Below are 21,097 nucleotides of genomic sequence, written 5' to 3'. Positions count from 1 at the left end.
ACCAAAAGTCGCAGATTTATTCCAGAGACTTTAAACAAACTTTATTGTTACTCATCTAAAAGAGATTTACCTGTTTTTCTCAGCCACTTTAGAGGAGAGCATTTTTTTTCAACTTTCGAATCATTCCATTCTGTGGCATGCGCGTCGACATCTTCATCTCCGCCGTGTGAGTGCAGTCGCGAGTCAAATAATTAAGGCCTTTCAACACCGCCCTCAATCGTTAGTGAATTGCCAGTTACACTGCTCGGTATATACGGTACGTACATACGTTATCGATCGCATCTATGATCTACATGTAGGTGCCGAAACGAGGTTCTGGGGTAAAATGCCGATTGTTTCCTGAATGTCCTTCCTAATACGAAGCAATGGAACTCACAGATACTTTTTACGTCAAGGCAGAGTACATAGAAACAGTTAAGTACCTATTGCTTGGCATACCATACCAACTTGTCATGCTTGTGGAGGAAATTTTGGGTGTCGGTCACTTCGCCCCTATCCTGCTTTAATACTTTTAACTTGTGGAGTCGGTCACTTCGCCCCATCCCCAACCTCGACTCCATCGTGTAAAATACGAAACTTATGCTGACTGGCTATTCAGGATGAATACATAAAGTCAGTCGCATGTATTTCAAAAGCTGTGCGCTCACGCCCACCTACACGTATTCTCTTGCACATCATGCATGCATAAATCTGGGTTGCTCCTATTACACACTGACTACAGTCCTAATTTAAACATCCCAAATAGTAGGATATTTCAATTATACAATAGTCGTACCAGGGGTTAGATCGCGCAAGGCATGGTGGGAACCAACATGGTGTGGCAAGATCGTGTACATTGGAATGAGGTTGCCCCATCCTAGCCCAGGTTGGATGACGTCCACATCTGTACATTGCATTGCGACTACTAACGTCCAGGGTATAAAAGTCCTCCTACTATGGATTTGTTAACAATCAACATACATGTACATGACACGTTCATTTAACATGCATAGGTACTCGCACATACACGAAATGCATAGTAACCAAGTGCCCTTATGCATGCGCAGAAGAGCCGTTGGCATGAAGAAGTCGCAAATAAGGCCGTGTCCGAACGGGGCTTTCAAAGATATGGCTTGTCCTGTCGTCTGCGTGTCTCCACGTACATGTATTTGTAATGGAGCAAAGACCTAGACCTAGCTCTAGACAACATGCATAACTGACAGAATGTGGGCCGAGCTTGGAGGCCATTTCGCACATGCGCAAATGTGTACTACCACACGAATGTAGGGCATTCACGAACTGCGGCGGAAAGCGTGGAGTTTTGCAGAATTTCCTGCAAAATACGTTGTCCGTGGGCATACTTAGTAATTTCATCACAGCATTTGTGGAATTTGGGATACAAGGCACTTGTGAACGACATTTGAGCTGTCTTCGTCGGGTAAAAATGTGAGAAAAAAACTGCTGAAAAAAAAATTTGGCATGGTAGGAGGACTTTTGTACCCTGCACGTTAGTCGCAATGCAATGTAGACGTCGTCCAACCTGGCCTAGCCCCATTTCCACTCCCCACATTCCCATTTTGCTGAATTTCAATTTCACCCCATTGATTATCGTGCATTCTTTTCTTTTAGTTTTAGTTTTAACAGAGTCATCGAACCAATTAAAATGTCAACGGTTCGAGTAGGCCTCTCCAGCCAAGTCAGTGGTTCCCATTCAAACAACTTGCTAAGGCAAATATTATGTATAAACATGGCCTATTTTTGACCGCGGGTTGCCTTTGATAATTGTATCTCTCCGTGGTTCAATCTATAACTGTTAAACAGCTCCTCTCAGTAAAACATGTTTTCTCTGATTTTATCTGTATATGTGGAAGCATCCAAATCAAACTTACATTTAGTGTCATTTGTCTTCAGAGCTCAACTATAACAAGCTTAAAAGTTTTTTTTTCTATTCATGCCAAGATGCGAATTCTGAATGTAGATCGCGTTATTCAGAGGAAACGAGGGGAAGCCTTTCCCTGTGTTCATAGTGGATAAACCCTTGTGCATGCCAACAATGGCTACATGCTTTTGGGTGCTTCTGTATTTATTTGAACAGATTAAAAGAGCCAGGAAATGAATTTTTCTTAAAATCACTTTTTGTGTATCTCTGTACTCTTCTTCCATGTATGAAGACTGTTGGACATCTTTTTTGAGTTACATGAACTGAACGGTGCACTTTTTCAAACATTAAAAATTGATCAAGCATTTCTGGACAAGTGAGGGCACTTTTGCTTTGATGTAAATCCAGGAAGACATGGTTCAGGTTGCATGTTTTCTTGTTCAAATTGTGAATCCCAAATTTGCTATCTGGGAACATTTCTGTGAAAAGGATTTTTGCTGGATTATTGCCATATACTTACACAGCAATGAATTGCCAAAAGTAAATAAAATCTGCCATGACAGTGGTTAAAAATCTGGAAATTTTCTGTGCACAAATTAGTGCGACTTTGAGATTCAGTGCTTTGAATGACATCATAGTTCTGCTCATGAATATGCAAATGTACATTAGCATAAAACCCAAAAAAGCATCAAAATACAAGTTAAAATTGCAAAACAAAAATTTAAAATACGTTATTTTTAATTGAAACCCAAAGATGCAATTTCAAGGGTTTTTAGTAAAATTTATAAAAATATTTCTATTTCCTTGTTCCTTTAAATTCAGAGAAAACATGTTTTACTTGGAGTTGCTCTTTAAGACACCAGAATTGAACAATTGCCAGAGACAAAGTGGAGATCGTGTGGGTTTCAGTTCTTCTTTTTTTTAATACCCAGTTCTGTTTTCAAGGGGTATGTCACACAAAAGTAATTCAAGCACAAAATATCCCGAACTAAAGCATTAAATAGAACTTGGAGAAGGAGGAGAGCTGGGGAAACATTAGTTTCGTTTCATCCATTAGTGTAACCTTATTTCAGCAAGGGTAGGCCCTACCCCAGTACGAGTTGCCCAACTTGTAGCTTCATGTAATAGGGGCCCATATGTTTTTACATGCCTCTTATTCACATCCATATCAGCCGACAAAAATTGAAGTGGGTGTAAAAAGTACATGTACTTGTAGTTGAAAACTCTGATTAAATTGAATATGTAACCACTGCCTTCAACTCTGAAATTGGCTTCGGAGGATGAGGACTGATCCCGTCTGTTAATTTAGAAATGAGCCACTAAATTCATTACGAATCTATTCAGAGAGTGTGATGTCAAAGACATCTCAGAAACAGCCTAATGGTGGATGCCTCTTTCCCATTCTTCTGATGTACTGGATGACAGTGACAATTACAAGTAGGGGCCAATACTAAGTGACAATACTAAATTTGGGTTTTCTAGGATATGTTATCACTTTCTGATTGTTAATAACTAAGCCACTGCAAAGGAAAATGAGTGATGTCCATATGGAACACTTGATAATGCTACATGATTGATATTGCAGATCACCCAATAATAGCACCGAACATTAAAATTTCTGAAGTATCCATTTTTAAGTTTTAGGCAGGATAAATAAGATTTCTTCAAAATTCCAGTGTCTCCATGTAAATTACTCGCTATGTCTTCAACTTATTTCTTGCCACCACCCTGTCTTCCCTTCCCTACAGTTCTTACACCGTTCATTCCTGAAGTGCATACTACTCTTTTTGTATATTTCAGGCATCAGGAAACAAAGTGAGCCGGCAGTCAGTCCTGTGTGGCAGTCAGAACATAGTACTCAATGGCAAGGTGAAAGACTGGACTTTTTTTACAGACCTAGCATGTCACATGCCTCAAACTTTATTCATATGCTCACACACCAGGCAAACTAAATCACACGCCTAATGCTTATCATGCCTGCCTGGTTTGCCTGCTGTTGGTTTATGTATTTTTGCAACGTCGCTCCAGTTCTTGGTGGCTAAACAGAAATGTGTATGTGCCCAAACATGGTGCTTGTGTTGGCCTCAAAACAGCTTTGAAAATACAACATCATACCCAGGGCGTGCAGCCGCGTGGCACGCATTTGTCAAGCTCCTGGATCAATCAAGGGTGCCATACTTGTAGGATATGTTGAAGATGGAAGCAAAATTCATCACCGGCACTGGTATCACACTCCCAGCCAGTACCTGGAGTTGGCATCTCTGCCAAGCAGAATTCTTCACCAGCACTGGTGTCACACTCCCAGCCAGTACCTGGAGTTGGCATCTCTGCCAAGCAGAATTCTTCACCAGCACTGGTGACACACTCCCAGCCAGTATCTGGAGTTGGCATCTATGCCTTGTATTTACTTTTACTCACAGTTCTCCAGATATGTTTCTGAATGAAGAATGCCAAATTAAACAGCAGGTGGCTATGGTCCAGATGTGCCTCGAAGTTTAGAGGTTTAGCAGGGCATTGTGGGTTACATCAGGGTAAAACCTCAAGTTTCCCAGTGCTAAATGGTGCATTCTAACCTAATTTTCTCATTCTACACATCGGTAGGGCTTGTCATTTCCTTAGCTGTACAGATGTGTCCTCAAAGTTTGTACGTCAGCATGGTTAATATTTGGTACATGTTTCTAATGTTAAATTGTTGCCTTGGGCTCTACAATTTGTACAGTATAACCCTAACTGCCCAAAACCTGCCATACTCCAACAGCAGGTTTTGGCAGGTTTTGGCAGGTTTGGTACCGTACCGTAGGAACCTGCTGTTGAATTTTGTGAGACTTGGGATGAAAGGCCCAGGGAGATGGTGTTGGATTCTGTGTGAGTTGGGACACACAGGAGTCATTGTGTGCAGTGTCTGACTTGCTGTACCAATTGTTGGACTATGCTTGATTTTGTCAGGTTTGGTACTGTTCAATGCAAGTCATCCTATACTGCATAGACCCATCCATACCATATCACTCAAACTCCAACGGGCTCATTCTGTTGGAGTTTATCAGGTTTGGTGCAGTAACCTGCATGTACAAGTACATAGACAAGTACATGAACCTGTTGGATTTTGTGAGGTTCAGTATGCTTCCTAGTGCAAGAGCCTAGGGGGTTAGGGTTAATGTACATCCAAAGCTGTAAAAGAATTACCACTGTTATTTTGGACTCTACGATGAAGATTGCTCAAAGACCCGAGGCATCCATCTAAAATCCATTATTTCAATTCCATTACAAGAAGTGCCTGTCTTTGGAGTGTTGTAAGCACCAATGTGTATATATTATGGATTTGCAGAGCCCAACTGGCTTCCATGGGGGCTGGTCTTGATGCTGTTATGTTTGTTTGGCAAAGAATGCATAACACATTTCCTGCCTGAGAACATTTGAAAAGGTTTAAACCATATGAGCATATTTTTTCTGAAACAAAATTTTGTCATCAATGCAGTCCATCATCCATTCCGACTGTATCATCAGAGGTGACCTTGCCAATGTCAGAATTGGCCGAAGCTGTGTCATAGGTCAAAGGACCGTCATCCGGCCTCCCTTCAAGAAGTTCAGCAAAGGGTGAGCATTTGACAAGTGACAATGCTTGAAGGGATATGTTCAAATGTAATTCTCAATGACAGTCTGATGTGCCATTCAGCAGTCATACATGACATGTTTTGTCACCTGTGACCCATCCTAACAAAGTAGGTCACCAGAGCCTCTTTTGAGGTGAAGGCCTTCAGAAGATTCTTACATGATGGAAATCAATAGGATTTATTAATCAATAGGATTGCTTCAGCATTGTTCAACCCACATAATGTCCATTTTCACAAGCACGATGAACAAAGCATTACTTCTAAACATCTACATGTAAGTGTCAACTGGAAACCAATAATTGAATTGGATTTAGTGCAGGACAATGTCTTGACTGACTTTTGGGTACAAGAATCTCTGCCTATAGTTAGAAGTTATTTTGTGGGTTCAATTTTTTGTGCAGTGTGGCTTTCTTTCCTCTACACATTGGAGACCATGTATTCATTGAGGAAGACTGCATCGTGAATGCTGGGCAGGTGGGATCCTACGTGCACATTGGGAAAAATTGTGTCATAGTAAGTAGTTGTCGTTTGTTCAGAAGCCTGGATTAACAACAGAGATTCTTTTTAGATTGTTTGCTGGATACCCTTCAGGGGGAATGATCAATAAGATAAATTGAAACTATTACAGATAATGAAAATGACTTGGAATCTTATTACTGTTGGTGGTTATTTTGAAAATCAAATGAAGTGAATCAAATGTAATTAGAAATTCATAGGTTGAGAGATTTGTCGTTTTATTTTGTTAGTGTTTTTTAAATAAGTTGCTAATTGATATTTATGTAGGCCTAAAGTCAAAAACATGTTTTTTAAAACTCTGGTAATGAAAAGCAAAACCTGAAGTAGTCTTGAACTAATTTCATTTGATTTCAATGTAGCATCAGAATACCATATCATGAGATCGACAGAAAAAGAATTTTAAAAAATGGAAATTACACAGTCTGTTTTTGTCCTCACAGGGTAGGAAGTGCGTGCTGAAGGATTGTTGTGCAATAGCTGATAATACTTATTTGCCTCCTGAGACTGTGGTACCTCCATTCACACTGGTAGCAGGCTCACCAGGTAGGTGTAGATTAGATCCGGAAAATAACAATATTATGATGCCCATGCAAGGGAACCAGTGAATGACTCATTGTGAGTGTGCACCTGCTTTAGTGGGTATTAGTGCATGTGACTTATTTTCAACTGAATGTGTACAAATGTCTTAGCACATTTGCTTAACAAGGCACCTAAGAGTACTCTCACTCTCTGCATTTATTTCTGGTTTATGCATACACGTACATGTAGGTATATTGTGGGGTTGCCTTCTAGCCTTCTATCTGTCTTTTGGGTTGTCCGTCTGTCGACATGTAGTTGTCTAGGCATGTGTTTGTCTTATCATTCAGGGGAATAATCCCCTTCCAAACTCCCCTGCCCTAAAATTACAGACTTACGTTCCCATCGTCAGAGGTTCATGCAAAAAACACAGGAACCCTTTTAAGGTGTCTTACGTGCATTTATCTTGTGACACATCTATCTTGACTTAGCATTCTTTATTTCTTCTCCTCCCCTTAGGTGTGGTTGCTGGTGAGTTACCAGAGTGTACTCAAGACCTCATGATTGACGTCACACGGGGGTACTACTCTCATTTCCTTCCAGTCCAAGAAGTCAAATGAGCATTAACCCTCATTGTACATGTGTATTAAACCTTCAACTCATGTCACGGCAGACTCTTGCATGGCTATGCCAAAGTATACAAAATATTACTGGTGTGGGGACTTTTGAGTTAAGATTTGAATTTTGCTTATATGCCATGATCTTGCTCCTTCAGGTTGCATGCCTTAGACAGGTAATGTTCCGTACTTCATGCACAGATTGGCCGGCTACATACACAGACCATCAACTGTCAAACATTCCTGGCACAGCATGTGTGCTCCAAATGGTGTTGGAGGGTGGATGGGGCTTGCATTAGCAAAAGGTCGTAGTTCTAGGTTGTAAAAAGTTTCAGAAATGTTTTTTTTTACTACAGCTTCCTTTATGATTTCCGTCATCATTGTCTGGTATAATGACGTGGTCTGATTCCTCACGCGCAACATTGGAATTCCCCAGAAGAAGGTGTTTAATGTTGAAGATGAGGCAGGTCATTATGTTGCACTGGTACTGCTCTCAGAGAGAGACAGATAGAAGCACTTACCCCAAATTACATTAACAACGCAATTCATTCGGTTTAGGTTTCATAGGTGATTATTCTCATGAAATCAAACAGTTCTGCGTAATATACCTAACAAATTGCTTAACACAGGTGAACAAAATTGGACTGAAGTTGCAAGACGCACATTCTGTAGTTTAAAGACTGTATTTCTTTATTCATATTTACTTGAATAATGCTGATGTTTTGAGGGTCATTCTATGTACTGATGTAATTCTATTTCAAGACATTGCTGAATGTTTTGATTTCAGCTCTACTCACTGAAGTCCCTGCTTTGTTTCCAGTTTTATTTTTCCAACATTTATAAATTTATTTTCAAAGTTGTCATTTGCAGATTCTGTGCCATATCCTATCGGCGAAGCTGTCGATTAATAGCATAAAACAATGGTCAGCAAACACAACACCTGTATTTGCTAACAGAGCAGACATTGCTTGCGAGGAAATCCAAGCAGGATATGATCTTAGTACCCTGCGAGAATGGAAAAGTTGCTGAACAGTATTTTATGCTAGGAAGTACCAGTCCCTTACAATTTCCCTGGTTGGTTTTGTACGATACAAATATACATCTTATTTATTAGGAATTGGCAAAATAGAATGGTGTGCTGTAGCCAGTAGATGACAAATCTGTTCTGATGTGCTTTGAGCTCTTTGAATTAAAGTATCAAGTATAATATTTCAATGATTGACATCTGGTCTGGTTTGATAATTAATGCACAGTCTTCAAGTTGTGCTTCAGTATGCAGCACAGTCTGTGTCATGTACAATAATGTGCTATGTACCATATGCTGAACTAGAGTAATAGTCCATTTATTCGGATAATTTGGGATTCGTAAACGGACATAATTTCTCTTCCACGTTCTGAAGAAATTTACAAAAAAACACAAATTTATCCCAAAGTATCGCGTGAGTTAAATCCTGGCACGGGGCTCGAGCAGCGCCCTCTAAAAGAGGGTACTATTTGAAAATTACATTTTTTGAAAATCTCAAATTTGCTCGGTGTAAAAGGTATCAGAAATTGAAGTGCCGAAAATTTGGAGTCCAATCGTCATACTAATTTTGCTGTAGACTGTTTTCCACAACGGAACTATCGCCGCTTCTTTTACCATTTTTCCGGTTTGCCGTCGGCTGGAGGATACTTGCAAGCCTCTGTCTGTACCGTCTCAATCGGCTTGTTGTAAAAGTGGTCGAACTGATTGACCTTGAGCCACTGCAGCACGTCGGCCTGAAAACGAGAGCGGAAGTCCGCGGGATCTCGGGCCAACACGAAGAGTCCAGCTCGCATGGGGTCGCTCACGATGGAGTACTGGTACTGAGGCTGGGCATTACGCCACGTAGTCTCTTTTGGACCGAGCTGGATCACCCAATCTGTTGCAAGAAAGGAGAGAGGTTTTAAAGACCGATGACTGAAATGCCCCCAAACGAGACAACTCGCAATAGAACAGAACATCATCGAACTTCTGAAGTTATTCCTTCTGGCTTACTTCCTTTGAAGCAGGAAGATGACAAGTGTTTATTGGTGCCGTAGTGGTACCTGAGATTCCTCTTCACACAAAATGCTTCGGGCAAATATAGTTTCAAACGAAAAAAAAAACGCCTTTTCTTTCTCAAGTATATAAATGTATTCCAATTTCTGAGGACGGGAATGGGGGACTAAATAATTCCCAAGTGACTCCATTGATTTCATACACTTGGATTTGAAAGAAAATACATGTCATTCCATCCAAATATTGAAGAAACGAAGACCTGTATAGGCGGACATCATTCCTAGAGCAGCCTACAGAATTCGAAAACTGATAAAGTGAAAAGAATTGTTCAACTGTGATGTATTCGCAGCAAGCGTATTGGAAGCCTCTAACTTTGGTTTCCCCAAGTCCGGTCACAAGTAACAATGGGATGGATGCGACATCAATAGTCCCATAAATCACATTTCTCTCAATACATGGTTACTAACAAAGTCCCGTTTCGTGCCCTCAGGCCTTACCCTTGATCTACCATTGTTCTTACAGTGGACCTAAGAGAACATCTGATGCATTTGACTGCATCACTGCTGAAAACTTACATGGGCCAGGGATCGGGTTTACTGGAAATTTCACCAGAAGTTGACCGGGCTCATTCTTATTTGGCACGTAGGCGTAGCCTTTGATGGCTTTTCTCGGGCCCGTGGGGCTACCATCCGTGTTCGCATTGTAGACGGAAATGGTATTGTTCGGGTTCAGACCGTCTGTTATTTGGATACAAGAAATCAACAAATAATGGATAAGCATATCATCACCTTCATTCATGGGAACCTGGTTGACGACAAAGGCAGTCGAGGAAATTTGTTGCGTAACATTTGAAGGCGGGGCCACGGTGAGGTGATTTTAATTGAGCTTGAAGTTTTTAGATACTTTGCCAGTCTATGAGTTGTACATTTATACGCTGTCTAGTTTTTGTTGAGAGCGCATCCCCAACTGTGAGAGAAAGGTCGTATTTTGGGGAAAATAACGTTCATGGTATTGGCCTAATAATAAACAGGTAAGTTTAAATAAACGATTAAAAAAAGAGCTTCAGGCTCAGTTATCATATTCCAACAGTCACAAAATCTTGGAAGACCAGTGTTTCTCAAATCTTTTAGAAACCTGTGAATTTTACCATAATAAACCAAAAGCTCCGAGAAGAGTAATCAGAATTCAATTGCAATTATGGCTACTTACAGTCAGCAGTGACGCAGTCAGCATTCCTCTCAAATGTAGAAACTACTACCAGATCTGCGAACATCTTGTCACAAGAAAAATGACACAGTCATTGGTAATCCGTTAAGTTGTAATGCGCCTGCATAATAACATGGAACATACACATAGCTCAGAGATTTGCCAGTATGGAGCAGGTGTATTTGGCAAAACAACTGAGATACTAGGCCTTTTTATGCCGAAATTTGTGAATGGATGGCCTACATGGAAACTTATGATTTTTTTTATTTCTAACGATATTTTGATCGCATCTGGCTGTGTACTGTTTATTTATACAGCCGAAAAATTGCCCCCTGCAGCAGTTGCATTTGAAGCTTTGTCTTAAGTCACTAATACCAGCCAATGGATACACTTTCCAGGAATAGCAAGTTCTTGATCCAAACTTCGAAGACGAAGATTGGGGCATCAACTGCATTTTCAGCTGAGCTATACATATGCAGCAAGGTATGAGACGGAGAGAACCCCCCTGCTTTGTGTTGGTCATTGTCTCACAGGAATCTGGGGAATTCCTTTCAGACATCTTGGGGGGATGTGTTAAGTAACAATAGTCTGGAATGTGTATAGGGATTGGACATGTTGGGGGGTACCCCTCGGTCTCATTTCTTGCTGGGTATAGAGCAAGATGCTTCAAGATCATTTAAATGCACTGGTGCAGTTTTTGACGGGCTCATTCGGTTTGACTGTAACTGCCGCTGTCAAATTGTTGACCTGTGTTATCAACGAAAGAATGATATGGAAATCACAGAAAATGCCAAGGTATAGGATTCCGTGATAGGCATGCATATTAGAGTGTCAACTTACTTGATACCATCTGCCGAGATAACTCTGAACGTCCAGCTCGCTGACGGTCTTCGGAGGCGAAAAGTAGGCCGGGGCCCCGAGACCTGTCCCAGCAAGACACAAGGCCACGACCGCTGAGAAGATCTTGACCATTTTCCTCGCCGTGTATAACTTATACTCTGTATCTGATAAAACGCAGGATGTCAGCCAGCCTCCAGAGCTTCAGCTGATGTGTTCTTGTGTCGAGTCCGCTGCCTGAAAAGGTGGACACCAGCAGTACCGGTATACGACCAACCTTTGCTACAGCATAGTCACGTGCGTGTTCACTCCTGCGTTACATATACGCAACACGGTAGGTCTACTTTCCCGCAACCGGATGACCTTGCCTAGTCAACCGCGGGTGTTTCCGTATGTGTTTTTCGGTTGGAAGTGATAACAATCATTTGTAGGCTTTTGAACCAACAAAATATGTTCATTATTACGAAAATGGTAGGTCAAAGATCAACTCTTTGAAGAATTATGAGATCTGCAATGCAGTAAGAATAGAAAGAATGTCGAATTAAGGCTTACTTGGTTTTACCGAGGTGGAAACCCCCCTGGTTTCCTCACTTTTTATAGAGCAAAAAACCAACTCTGATCAACAAACACTATCTCCATGCAGCAAGATCGCACAATCTTTAAACAGAACTGCAATTCAGTGATTGCATTTTTAAACACATTTCTTGAGTTTGTTCTTGACACCAATCGTTATGGAAAACTAATTGGGTGAGCGGTAAAACAAAATTGCGAAACCGTCATATAATGCAGTTGTTTTGCCAAATTAACATCACCTGACCGAAGTATGAATGGGGAAATGACCAAGACTGGTTATTCTCTGTTATGTAATACCATGGTTTTTTTTCAGACGTCAGTGACACGAAGCCAGTTCTGAACAAAAAACTTCGGTAGTCGGGCGAAGCGTAAACTCGGTATGAATAACGAACAATACCCAGTACCGTAAAATAATTATATGAAAAAATAGAATTAGGCGATTGCATGTGAATCGTGAATTCTTATTCGGAGGCCTATATGCAGCGCTATGTACTGAGTTCCATTGTGGAAATTGTAAAAACACGTTTGTGCAAAACTGCCTTGCTCGAATTAGACACTTCTATTTTATCACCCCTGCCATTTCTGTTTGCAGAACTGTTCGACATGAAAATGTCTGCGGGGGTGGGGTTAATCTATAGATCAACAGACATGCTCCCGAATGCATGGCGTTAGAAATGAGGCGGTCACAGACTTTGATCAGAAATATAGTTTATAACTCAGACATCCTTGTTAATTTGAACCTGCCAAATTCACGCTGGTGAACTTGACCTACAAAGGTCTTACACAACGAAAGCAACTTTTGACCCGTTTCATAATTCGGTGGATGCACTTTGGTTTACAGGGAAGTCTCGTGAGATCACTTCAAGACCATTATATAGATAGCATTAGATAGCTGGTAAATTAATGTTAAAACCTCAATTATACCGATAATATTTATCAAATTAAAGGGGGGTGTGATGGAGAAAAAATGACAAATGGAATAATTTTGACTTATATTTGTAAGTTTTCCAACAAATTTCAATGTTAATTAAACAATGACATTACTTGTTTTGGTATGTTGTTAGCAGCTCCTGTCAGTCATTCAATTATGTTTTCTTTTCTATTGGCCTACTGTGTCAAAGATATAACCAATGTCCAGGTTGTAACCATTTCCCTGTTCATTATGCATTAATTTATTTGTTTATTTATTCCTTTTCCCAACAGGTAGTTTGAGAAAGGTTTAACCTTCATCCATTTTCAGGTCATTTCAAACATTTTAGATGCTGATTATAGGCAAGTCCCGCCTCGATCTACTCTGATAGGCTTGATATAACTCAATCCTGCCAACGTGGAGTGATATAGATTGATAATAACTCAACCGGATCATCTGTAACATGTCACCTTTTTAAAAGATAATCATAAAATGATTTCAAATTCGATGTTTTTCTAGTTTAGACCTCTGTAATTCGAAGATATTCGTTGAGAATTGATTGTGAATAAACGAGGGGCAGGGAATCTATCAGCCTCTTTTATGTGTCATCTATGCAACTATAAAAGTTAATACAATATTTGGGGCTTCCTTTTCGATTTGGCGGGTTGAGGCCCCATCCTCTGATAACACCTCTTGCTACAGTTTTTTCCCAAAAGTTTACCACTATTTCGATTGAGTCAGGTTCTCTAATCATTTATTTTTCCATTCTAGATTTAAAACACTTTAAATCTCCATTATACAAATGGATATGAAAATTACTGTCACCTACTCATAAACGTGTGTAATTACAAAAAGTGCATATTTGCTACGGTTAATTTTCATTTTATCTTTCCATAAGGTGTAATAAAATTGATAAAAGTAGGCCTAATAGAAATTTGAACAGTAAACGGTAAGTTGTGTATCTGTTGATAGCCTGAAATTGTGGAGGTGTTTTTCTCACTGGGAATAAGTGGCTTAAAGATTAATTAATTAATAACGGGAAGACCGGCGGTTCAACAATGAAATTAGTGATCAAGAGATGCAAAAGGAATTGCTTCAATACGTCTGGATACCAACAAGCTGCTACTTGGCTACTGGCTTTCTGTCGATGAAGAAAAGTGTTCTTTTCCTTCAAAATCGTAACAGCTCGCTGGTACGATTAGTGATGGGGCCCCTGACATCTAATTTTTAACTTCTGGATAGCCGCAGTTGGTAGCCTGCAGCAGGGGTAAGGGTTTCTTCAGGAATCCCCGGTACCCGTTGTCGTCCAGAAACTTCAAGACTTCCTCCGCGTACTTGTCCAAGAAGGAGATAGGGTTCCTGGCCAGAACGTAGAGGGCGCGATCACCGCTGCTGGTCACCACCGCGTATTGGTACTGACCATCGATGATGGGACCAAGTTTGATGATGAGGTCTGGATTACGATAAAGAATAAAACAGACGAGGCTTCAAGCGTAGAAGGACCACGACCAAAATATTTTTCCGAAGTGCTTTTCCGCTCAACGAAATAGAACTTTTAAAAATCTTGGTTGGTTTTGACCTGTCTGCACTTTCAAACCTCTGTTTACAAATCATGGACAATCAGGTGGTCTAACTTGTCTAACTATTTGACAAATAATGTTTAAAATACAGAGTCCCAGTCTACATATTGTCTCTGGAACTCTTTTTTTCTTTTTGCGACGACCCTTATCTGTGACGTTTTCTCGGCTATGGGAATAATCAAAGAAAGCAGGACTAAAGAGACGGACTTTTTTGGCATGAGACACCAGCATGATAGGGTATGTTATCTCTTCTCAGCGGTAGGGATTAATTCAGACCTAAGGTATTCATAATAAAAAGTTGGCATGGCGACTTACAATCACCAGCAGTGGGGACTCCATCCAGCACCACCTTCAGTCTGCCGGGCTGCGACGGGTCTGGAATGTAGGCGAAACCAGCGATGTCTCTGCGCTTGCCCTCCGGCCAGCCCTCCCGGCCGGCGTTGTACACCGAGACGAACGTCTGGTTTATAATTTTATCTGGACAAAAACAAAGATAAGTCAACATCAGTTTACAGTAATAACCACAGATTTTCCAGATGTTAAAGGATTAAATTTATAGGCATTATACTTGAAGATGTAACTCACTGCGTAATTATTTTGCTGAAGGTAAAGCATTCCCTTTGCCAAGTCAAAAATTTATGTCACTAGTTCAAGGGAAAGACGGGTCATTGTCTGAAAATATTTGAACTGCTTGACCAAAATGGAGCAAAGGTCTTCAGGGATCTCTATATGTAATCATGTGATTTTCAAGAAACCAACTGTATAGTACAGTTTGCTGTTTGCTTGTAGAAACTTACAATCTGCTGTGGTGCACACAGAGTCTAAATCAACGTTGACAATCTTTGTCCATCTGTTTTGAAACGGCTGTCAACAAAATCAAAACGAATTCACTTTTGAAAATATCATGAAACGAAGTTTTGTCGACTTACTTCATTTTGTGCATAATTAAAACTATGGTGTGCAAGCGTTTGCCGTTGGGAAGCCGTAGGCTACCACAGTTATGTAGGCTTCATATTGGGCATTTATAGGTTTGTAAGGTTTTGTAAAATCATTGCATGAAATATTTTGCCAAATAAAATGAAGCTTGTCTGCAGACATCCAACAGCTCACCTGGTACCATCGGCCTACGTAAGCCTTGAGGTCCAGCTTCGTTACAGTCGGGATGTCCCCACTGCACACGGTGAAGACCGCAAAGAGAAATACTCTCAGTGCGCGCATTTTGCCGCTGTTGAAATGTACTGTTGTGCTGGATCTTATTTAGACAGCGATGGGTTCTCGTTGTAGGCCTATTCAGAAGAAATCTAACAGCAGGAAATTGATTATGTAGTTTTGCAGTCAACTCTGCTACCCGAGTAAGTCTAATACAAACACGGTGATTGTGGTTTGGTGATAGGAGACGTCGAATTTAGTCCAAAGTTCAAATCTCACACTTGGGTAACATAAATACTTGTAAATAGGTTGACAGATTTTCATGTAACTTGTAATTTTCTAAAGGTTGAATTGATCAATGTGGTTTATCGGTATTCGTATGAGGATTTTCGCGTCTGGATTTAAGTTGTCCCCCCTCCAAAGAAAAGGTAGTCTAGTATCACTGGTTTCGCGAAGAACACGATTCAAAAAGACGCTGGGTGCATGGAGTGAGTTCGGTGGGAAGGTTGCTTTTGGGAGTAGCTCAAACCTAGCAGCGGCATTTCTAGTAGTAGTTTTCGAATTGGTTTGAGGTAGCATCCATGCATCCAAACAATGATTTCCACTGTGCAAATTATTTATATATTAAATAAAGCCGTATTAATTACATGATCACCATGACACTCTTTTGTTTCCATTCAAGCGTGAGCAAAGGTGAAGGCGCATGCCGCTTTTGATCTTTCTCTCCCCAGCAGATGCTCAGATGATAATCAGGGACCACATCCCATCCGTATATGAATAGCAACTTTGTCTCAATCTGCACCAATGCGATTCACATATTAAAGAAACAATATGCAGAAGAGGTGCATTAACTTGCAAGAAAGTTTTGGTTCGGAGGATAAAAGTACAACTCAGCCGAGAAGTAATGCATTTTGAATTCAGCTTTGACGCCATTACGGAAAAAATCAAATCAAGGGGACTTTAAATGATAAAAGCTGTTGAATTTGCTGCTCGTGCGTCAAGGGCAAACCAAAATGGTGGACGGTTGTTTTAACGCCTGGAAGTTTTTCCCCCGCCCCAAGGGGTAAAGGGGGTTTTAAGTCTCAGCTTTGCCTCCTCCTACGACTGATTTTTACCACACTGGGATTAGAGTTTTGTGCTGAATAGCTAAATATGGAAGCATAGGACTGCATGTTATCGACCAGAAGATGGAGCTATTTTCTATCATTGCAAAGTGAGCAACGGGCAGCCAGAGACGAAGGATGAGACGGAAATAAAGCCAAAATTTGGATCGTGGCCAGCTCCGATTAGCTCATTGATGCTCTAGTCCTTACGCATTGTCTTATACACAATATACAAGGAGTCGAGAATGATCCCCATGTATTCCAAATTTGTATGGTATTAGGTTAACCCCTTTATTATTCAATCCATAAGTTCTATGTACAAAAAGGGTTTAACTTCCCGACACAAATTTAAAAAGAAATAAGAAAACCCTGACATTTTGAATATATTTAAAACAGAAGTCATTCTAAATAAATTTTGTTCACCAATAAGGGCGCTTATGGGGGGATGGACCTTATTAGAATAACAGTACGTATCTCAAATAAATTAGTGTCTCAACAACAAAAAAATACGTAACAACTTTTCATTTTGCATTCATAACAGACTACTAAAGTAATCGTTAAATAAATTAAATATAGAAACAGATGAAAATTGTGGGACGGACATGCACGGGAAATTCTAGATATTACCCTGGTTTACAAAGTTCAGACTTAATGGTTTTGAACTCTTTCATGGTTAAAATAAAAAGAAAAGCTTTAGGAAGGAAATTGAAGACTAGCATTTGGAAAAATTAAATACAGATGAAGGGAATAATTGTCTAAAATGCACAAAGATAGGATAGTTTGATGTGATAGATGGGAGATGGTGGGCTCTGTCTTCTATGGCATAGGGAGGTACTTGCACTCTGGAACTTGGGGCACAGGCTCGTACTTTTTAAGACCAACTGTGAATCCGGTCAAGGTTATGTATTCCTGAACCTGCAGAAACGACAAATAAAACATCTTGTTTACAAAATAGGTTGTAGCTTATGGAATGCTGCGTATTGCTTCGTCAAAGGTTAGAAGGATTTTATTTATGCTATAAGTTACTTCCTGAGTCATTTTTAAAATTTCTTATAACACATTGGGGATCTGTAGTCAAGAACAGCATTCCCATTGCTGGTTACCCCTTGTACAGACCTGCATGATAATGTGTTTTTAAAATGAAGGAAAAGCGGATGCATTTTAAATTCAAATGTGACAGAACACAATGAAGGAGCAGGCGCAATATGCGTGGATGTCTGCTGTTACTGTGTAAGTGTGGATGAGGGGGCAAGGGGACCATCGCACCCCCACCGACTATTTTTTTTTAAATCAAAGTGAAGATATTAAGTGTCTTAAATGGAGGTTGTTTTGTATAGACAAAGCCAATTTTGTTCAGGAAATTGTTTCTGAGCAGCTGCTTAATTATGATATAGTGTGATCAGTTGATGCAAAAGTACACCTGGGACGCTGCTTACTTATTTTGCCCTCCCCCGGCCCCCCAAAAAGTTTGGGTCTGGATCCGGCCTTGTTAATGCGCACAGTTCGTAGGGTCAGGCATTCATTTTGCACTTGCAATTTTCCAATCAAATGAAATCTTTCGTCAATCCGACTAATTATCACGTTCCTTCCTTAAATCAAAGTGTGCATCTATTTTCATGGACGTCGCCAGGATAAAGTAAAGCTACGGTACCGTAGCCCTGGAAGAACATCGCCAATCGTCAATATTGACGTCAATTTGCGACCAAATTTACTAGCCACTCTTAGGTCGCGAATATTGACGCCAATATTCAAGACCAAATTCAAGACTCGGTGTGTCTCCGGTTGCAAATATTTCCCCCAATTTTTTTCCAGCAAGGTAGGTAGAGAGAGAGAGAGCCAGAGAGAGAGAGAGAGAGAGAGAGAGAGAGAGAGAGAGAGAGAGAGAGAGAGAGAGAGAGAGAGAGAGAGAGAGAGAGAGAGAGAGAGAGAGAGAGAGAGAGAGAGAGAGCCAGAGAGAGAGAGAGATTGCCAAAAAATGCGCGTGCGTGTGAACACTTCATTTCCACCTAGCTTGCTGAAAAAAAATCGCGGCAGTATTTGCGACCGGAGATACAACGAGCCGTGAATTCGGTCGCAACTATTGACGTCAGTATTCCCGACTGAAAAGCAAGTCGTGAATTTTGGTCGCAAATATTGACGTCAATATTGACGATCAGCGATGTCCCTCCAGGGCCACCATATAAAGCTCTTTTCGGGGAGCAAACCACAATGCAGCAATTTGACAAACCATCAGCGGTGGAAGGGGGTCGATTCCAAGTATTTCTTCGGCAAATCCCTCCTCCCGACACCCATTTTTACTTATAGAAATGTTCCTAGCGAAGACTCACCTCAGCATCATATTTGGCATTGAATTCGACCGGATCCCGGGCCAGCACGAACAGTTGCATAGTGGCCTCTCCGTCTGTGATCAGACTGTATTCGTACTGGTTGTTGACAATGGGACCCAACTTGAACACCCAGTCTGAGCAAAATAAAGGTGATATCAAAATATAACAGCAAGGGTTACAAGGGAGACAAATTGTAGTACAGGGGAAAGAGGCCTTTCAGTTGCAATGATGTTGGATAGAACCAATTCAAACAAACGTCTATAACTGACACTGGCTAAAAAAGACCTTTGATATAATAAAAAATACCCTTTCCCTTTTACAGAATATTACGAGTTGTACTGTTTGTAATGCCATTACCCCTCAAGGCATATGAGTTCAAGGGTCATTTCCTCAGAGTGATAATCAACAGTTTTGGTCAGCCTCAGCCTTGCTCTTCTGTCTCCAAATTCTATAGGTCTAGGTGAGGCAAAAGGGAAGACACGTGCTCGTTCTGCCTCCTTTGGTTTTTCCCAGGCTCATGTAAAGTCATTATTTGGTTTGCCTGTTTCAAAATAGAATAGCCATTCAGTGTGCCTATATCTACGTAATTACAAATCATGAACATCCTGGTAAGTCCACATTCGCAAGAAACATTCTGAACTCACAGTCTCCGACTATTGGAACCCCTTCGAGTGACACCTTGAGTTTGCCAGGTTCCCTGACGTCAGGCACGAAGGCGTAGCCTGTAATACTGCTCTCCTGCCCTTCCAGGTTGTAGTTGTGGTTGAGAACGCTGATGTAGGTAGCGTTAATGGCACCATCTGAGAAAGGGAGAATAGAGACAAGACACACGTTTACATGAAGTGTAATTACTTGCAATACACGAATACATTTCATTGCACATGGCCATTTTGCAAGGATAAAATCTGTTTTTAAGAGGAGGTCAGTAGGATTTTAAAGTTGACCACCTTTTTATCGTAATTCCACACCAATCTTAGTACATGAAATGAAAGTTTGTCAAACTTAAATGCAACACGATCGAAATTCCACTACTTTCTGGATTTTAACGAGCGATTTCCTTGGAATTATTTTTCAAGTAGATAGAAAAGTCAGGTTGCATAAAGGTCAGTTTGTCAACCGAAAGAAAGATCAATTACGTCCGACTCGTGGTGAATAATGCAAACGAGAAGCAACCCCCTCGGTACTTACAGGTGGCGGTGACGCACTGGGGATTGGGCAAGTTTGAGAAAAGGTTCGTCCATCCATTCGTGTACATCTGTCAGCAAATAGGAATAAATTTGAATAAGCAAGGAAGGACTCAACACTGCTTTCGTGCGCAATGCTCTCCTAGCGTCATTAAATAAAAAACAAAATGTATATAGAATAAGCAAAGATTTCTAAATCCAACACCGTTGCTTAAACTGTGCTTCACAGACCAAGCCAACAAACAGGAGAGCAATGTCGACCATACTCTCGCCATCAAGTAAGTTTTTCCATTGACCATGAGCACGCACAGAACGTTTTACCTGATACCACCGCCCAAGGTACATGGCGGGATCCAGCTCTGGAACGGTTCCCAATGCACTGCTACTGGTCACAAAGACCGCCAAGATGACCAAACTCAACATGGCTGATGTGATGTGTCTTGGAGACAAAGCTACCGTGAAATAATTCGAGGTGGAATTTCTCGCTTCAATTTAACGATTTAGGTTAGATTTTGGTCCACTTTTATAGACTCTTGGTAAACTACGATGTCTTAATTCGCGTAATCTTATTACAGATAATGAGGACTCTGGTATTAATAGCTTTGTTTATGCCTAACACAAAACAACTAACGTAAACCACCCATTTTGTCAAGATTGGACGAGGTTTCATATGGTTCATTAGGCTAAAAATTATACCAAATAAATTTGTCTGATTCCAAGGAATTTTCTTCCCACCCCATCATCTTACACACACACTCATAAAATAAAATGAACAGACACTTGGAACAAGGTTTTAATTCTTGGTGGCCATATATCAGTCAGTGTTTGGGTCACATTGCACCACCTCACCCTGCACGTGAATCAAACGTCGCTATCACCGCAACGTGGTTTTAATTTGCGATAAAGCCCAGTTACGAAACGAAATTCGATGAGAATTCGCCATATGATATTTACAAAGTTAAAAGGACTTCCTTTTCATGCAGAATGGGATCAGATGATCTCATTGGCTACGGGATATGTGACAAGTAAAAATATCCTTTGAGATTAGCCAAGAAATTACCCAGCATGTAAACTCTGGAAGACACATTTC

At 40.6% G+C, this 21,097-nt stretch overlaps 4 protein-coding genes across 4 annotated transcripts; 1 reads left to right on the top strand and 3 right to left on the bottom strand.

Annotated features, from left to right (window-relative positions):
- The first annotated feature begins 237 nt into the window (after nucleotides 1-237).
- On the top strand, nucleotides 238-8,340 carry dctn5 (dynactin subunit 5). Its single transcript, XM_022233730.2, has 6 exons — nucleotides 238-413; nucleotides 3,659-3,727; nucleotides 5,334-5,452; nucleotides 5,871-5,982; nucleotides 6,426-6,528; nucleotides 7,021-8,340. Exons 1-6 carry the CDS (start codon nucleotides 366-368, stop codon nucleotides 7,119-7,121), a joined length of 552 nt encoding a protein of 183 aa, XP_022089422.1. The 5' UTR covers nucleotides 238-365; the 3' UTR covers nucleotides 7,122-8,340.
- On the bottom strand, nucleotides 7,783-11,320 carry LOC110978570 (uncharacterized). Its single transcript, XM_022233674.2, has 4 exons — nucleotides 11,185-11,320; nucleotides 10,348-10,411; nucleotides 9,714-9,875; nucleotides 7,783-9,019 (listed from the first exon to the last, which is right to left on the bottom strand). The coding sequence occupies exons 1-4, from the start codon at nucleotides 11,314-11,316 to the stop codon at nucleotides 8,754-8,756; spliced, it is 624 nt and encodes a 207-aa protein (XP_022089366.2). The 5' UTR covers nucleotides 11,317-11,320; the 3' UTR covers nucleotides 7,783-8,753.
- A 1,122-nt stretch (nucleotides 11,321-12,442) lies between these two features.
- LOC147798602 (uncharacterized) lies at nucleotides 12,443-15,612 on the bottom strand. The gene is made up of 4 exons (XM_087139466.1): nucleotides 15,355-15,612; nucleotides 15,042-15,108; nucleotides 14,560-14,721; nucleotides 12,443-14,117 (listed from the first exon to the last, which is right to left on the bottom strand). The coding sequence occupies exons 1-4, from the start codon at nucleotides 15,460-15,462 to the stop codon at nucleotides 13,885-13,887; spliced, it is 570 nt and encodes a 189-aa protein (XP_086995592.1). The 5' UTR covers nucleotides 15,463-15,612; the 3' UTR covers nucleotides 12,443-13,884.
- Nucleotides 15,613-16,755: 1,143 nt separating this feature from the next.
- On the bottom strand, nucleotides 16,756-20,513 carry LOC110978613 (uncharacterized). The gene is made up of 5 exons (XM_022233735.2): nucleotides 20,329-20,513; nucleotides 20,012-20,078; nucleotides 19,468-19,623; nucleotides 18,824-18,957; nucleotides 16,756-17,411 (listed from the first exon to the last, which is right to left on the bottom strand). Exons 1-5 carry the CDS (start codon nucleotides 20,428-20,430, stop codon nucleotides 17,313-17,315), a joined length of 558 nt encoding a protein of 185 aa, XP_022089427.1. The 5' UTR covers nucleotides 20,431-20,513; the 3' UTR covers nucleotides 16,756-17,312.
- Nucleotides 20,514-21,097: the final 584 nt, after the last annotated feature.

This window comes from Acanthaster planci, linkage group LG07 (assembly GCF_054643075.1).
Source record: "Acanthaster planci isolate LZ-2023a linkage group LG07, COTS_SCS, whole genome shotgun sequence".
Classification (NCBI taxonomy): Eukaryota; Metazoa; Echinodermata; class Asteroidea; order Valvatida; family Acanthasteridae; genus Acanthaster; species Acanthaster planci.
This window is presented reverse-complemented; position numbering and strand designations above follow the sequence as displayed.

Excerpts from the sequence above, each read along its gene's own strand:
- dctn5 (XM_022233730.2), top strand. The coding sequence starts at position 366 with ATGGAACTCACAGATACTTTTTACGTCAAGGCAGAGTACATAGAAACA. Across the intron at positions 5,983-6,425 it reads TTGGGAAAAATTGTGTCATA|GGTAGGAAGTGCGTGCTGAA; the intron begins GTAAGTAGTTGT and ends TTGTCCTCACAG. Across the intron at positions 6,529-7,020 it reads ACTGGTAGCAGGCTCACCAG|GTGTGGTTGCTGGTGAGTTA; the intron begins GTAGGTGTAGAT and ends TCCTCCCCTTAG.
- LOC110978570 (XM_022233674.2), bottom strand. The coding sequence starts at position 11,316 with ATGGTCAAGATCTTCTCAGCGGTCGTGGCCTTGTGTCTTGCTGGGACA. Across the intron at positions 10,412-11,184 it reads ATCTCGGCAGATGGTATCAA|ATGTTCGCAGATCTGGTAGT; the intron begins GTAAGTTGACAC and ends TCTTGTGACAAG. Across the intron at positions 9,020-9,713 it reads AAACCCGATCCCTGGCCCAT|ATTGGGTGATCCAGCTCGGT; the intron begins GTAAGTTTTCAG and ends TTCTTGCAACAG.
- LOC147798602 (XM_087139466.1), bottom strand. The coding sequence starts at position 15,462 with ATGCGCGCACTGAGAGTATTTCTCTTTGCGGTCTTCACCGTGTGCAGT. Across the intron at positions 15,109-15,354 it reads ACGTAGGCCGATGGTACCAG|CCGTTTCAAAACAGATGGAC; the intron begins GTGAGCTGTTGG and ends TTTTGTTGACAG. Across the intron at positions 14,118-14,559 it reads AGTCCCCACTGCTGGTGATT|ACCTCATCATCAAACTTGGT; the intron begins GTAAGTCGCCAT and ends ATCGTAATCCAG.
- LOC110978613 (XM_022233735.2), bottom strand. The coding sequence starts at position 20,430 with ATGTTGAGTTTGGTCATCTTGGCGGTCTTTGTGACCAGTAGCAGTGCA. Across the intron at positions 20,079-20,328 it reads ACCTTGGGCGGTGGTATCAG|ATGTACACGAATGGATGGAC; the intron begins GTAAAACGTTCT and ends ATTTGCTGACAG. Across the intron at positions 18,958-19,467 it reads GGTTCCAATAGTCGGAGACT|ACTGGGTGTTCAAGTTGGGT; the intron begins GTGAGTTCAGAA and ends TATTTTGCTCAG.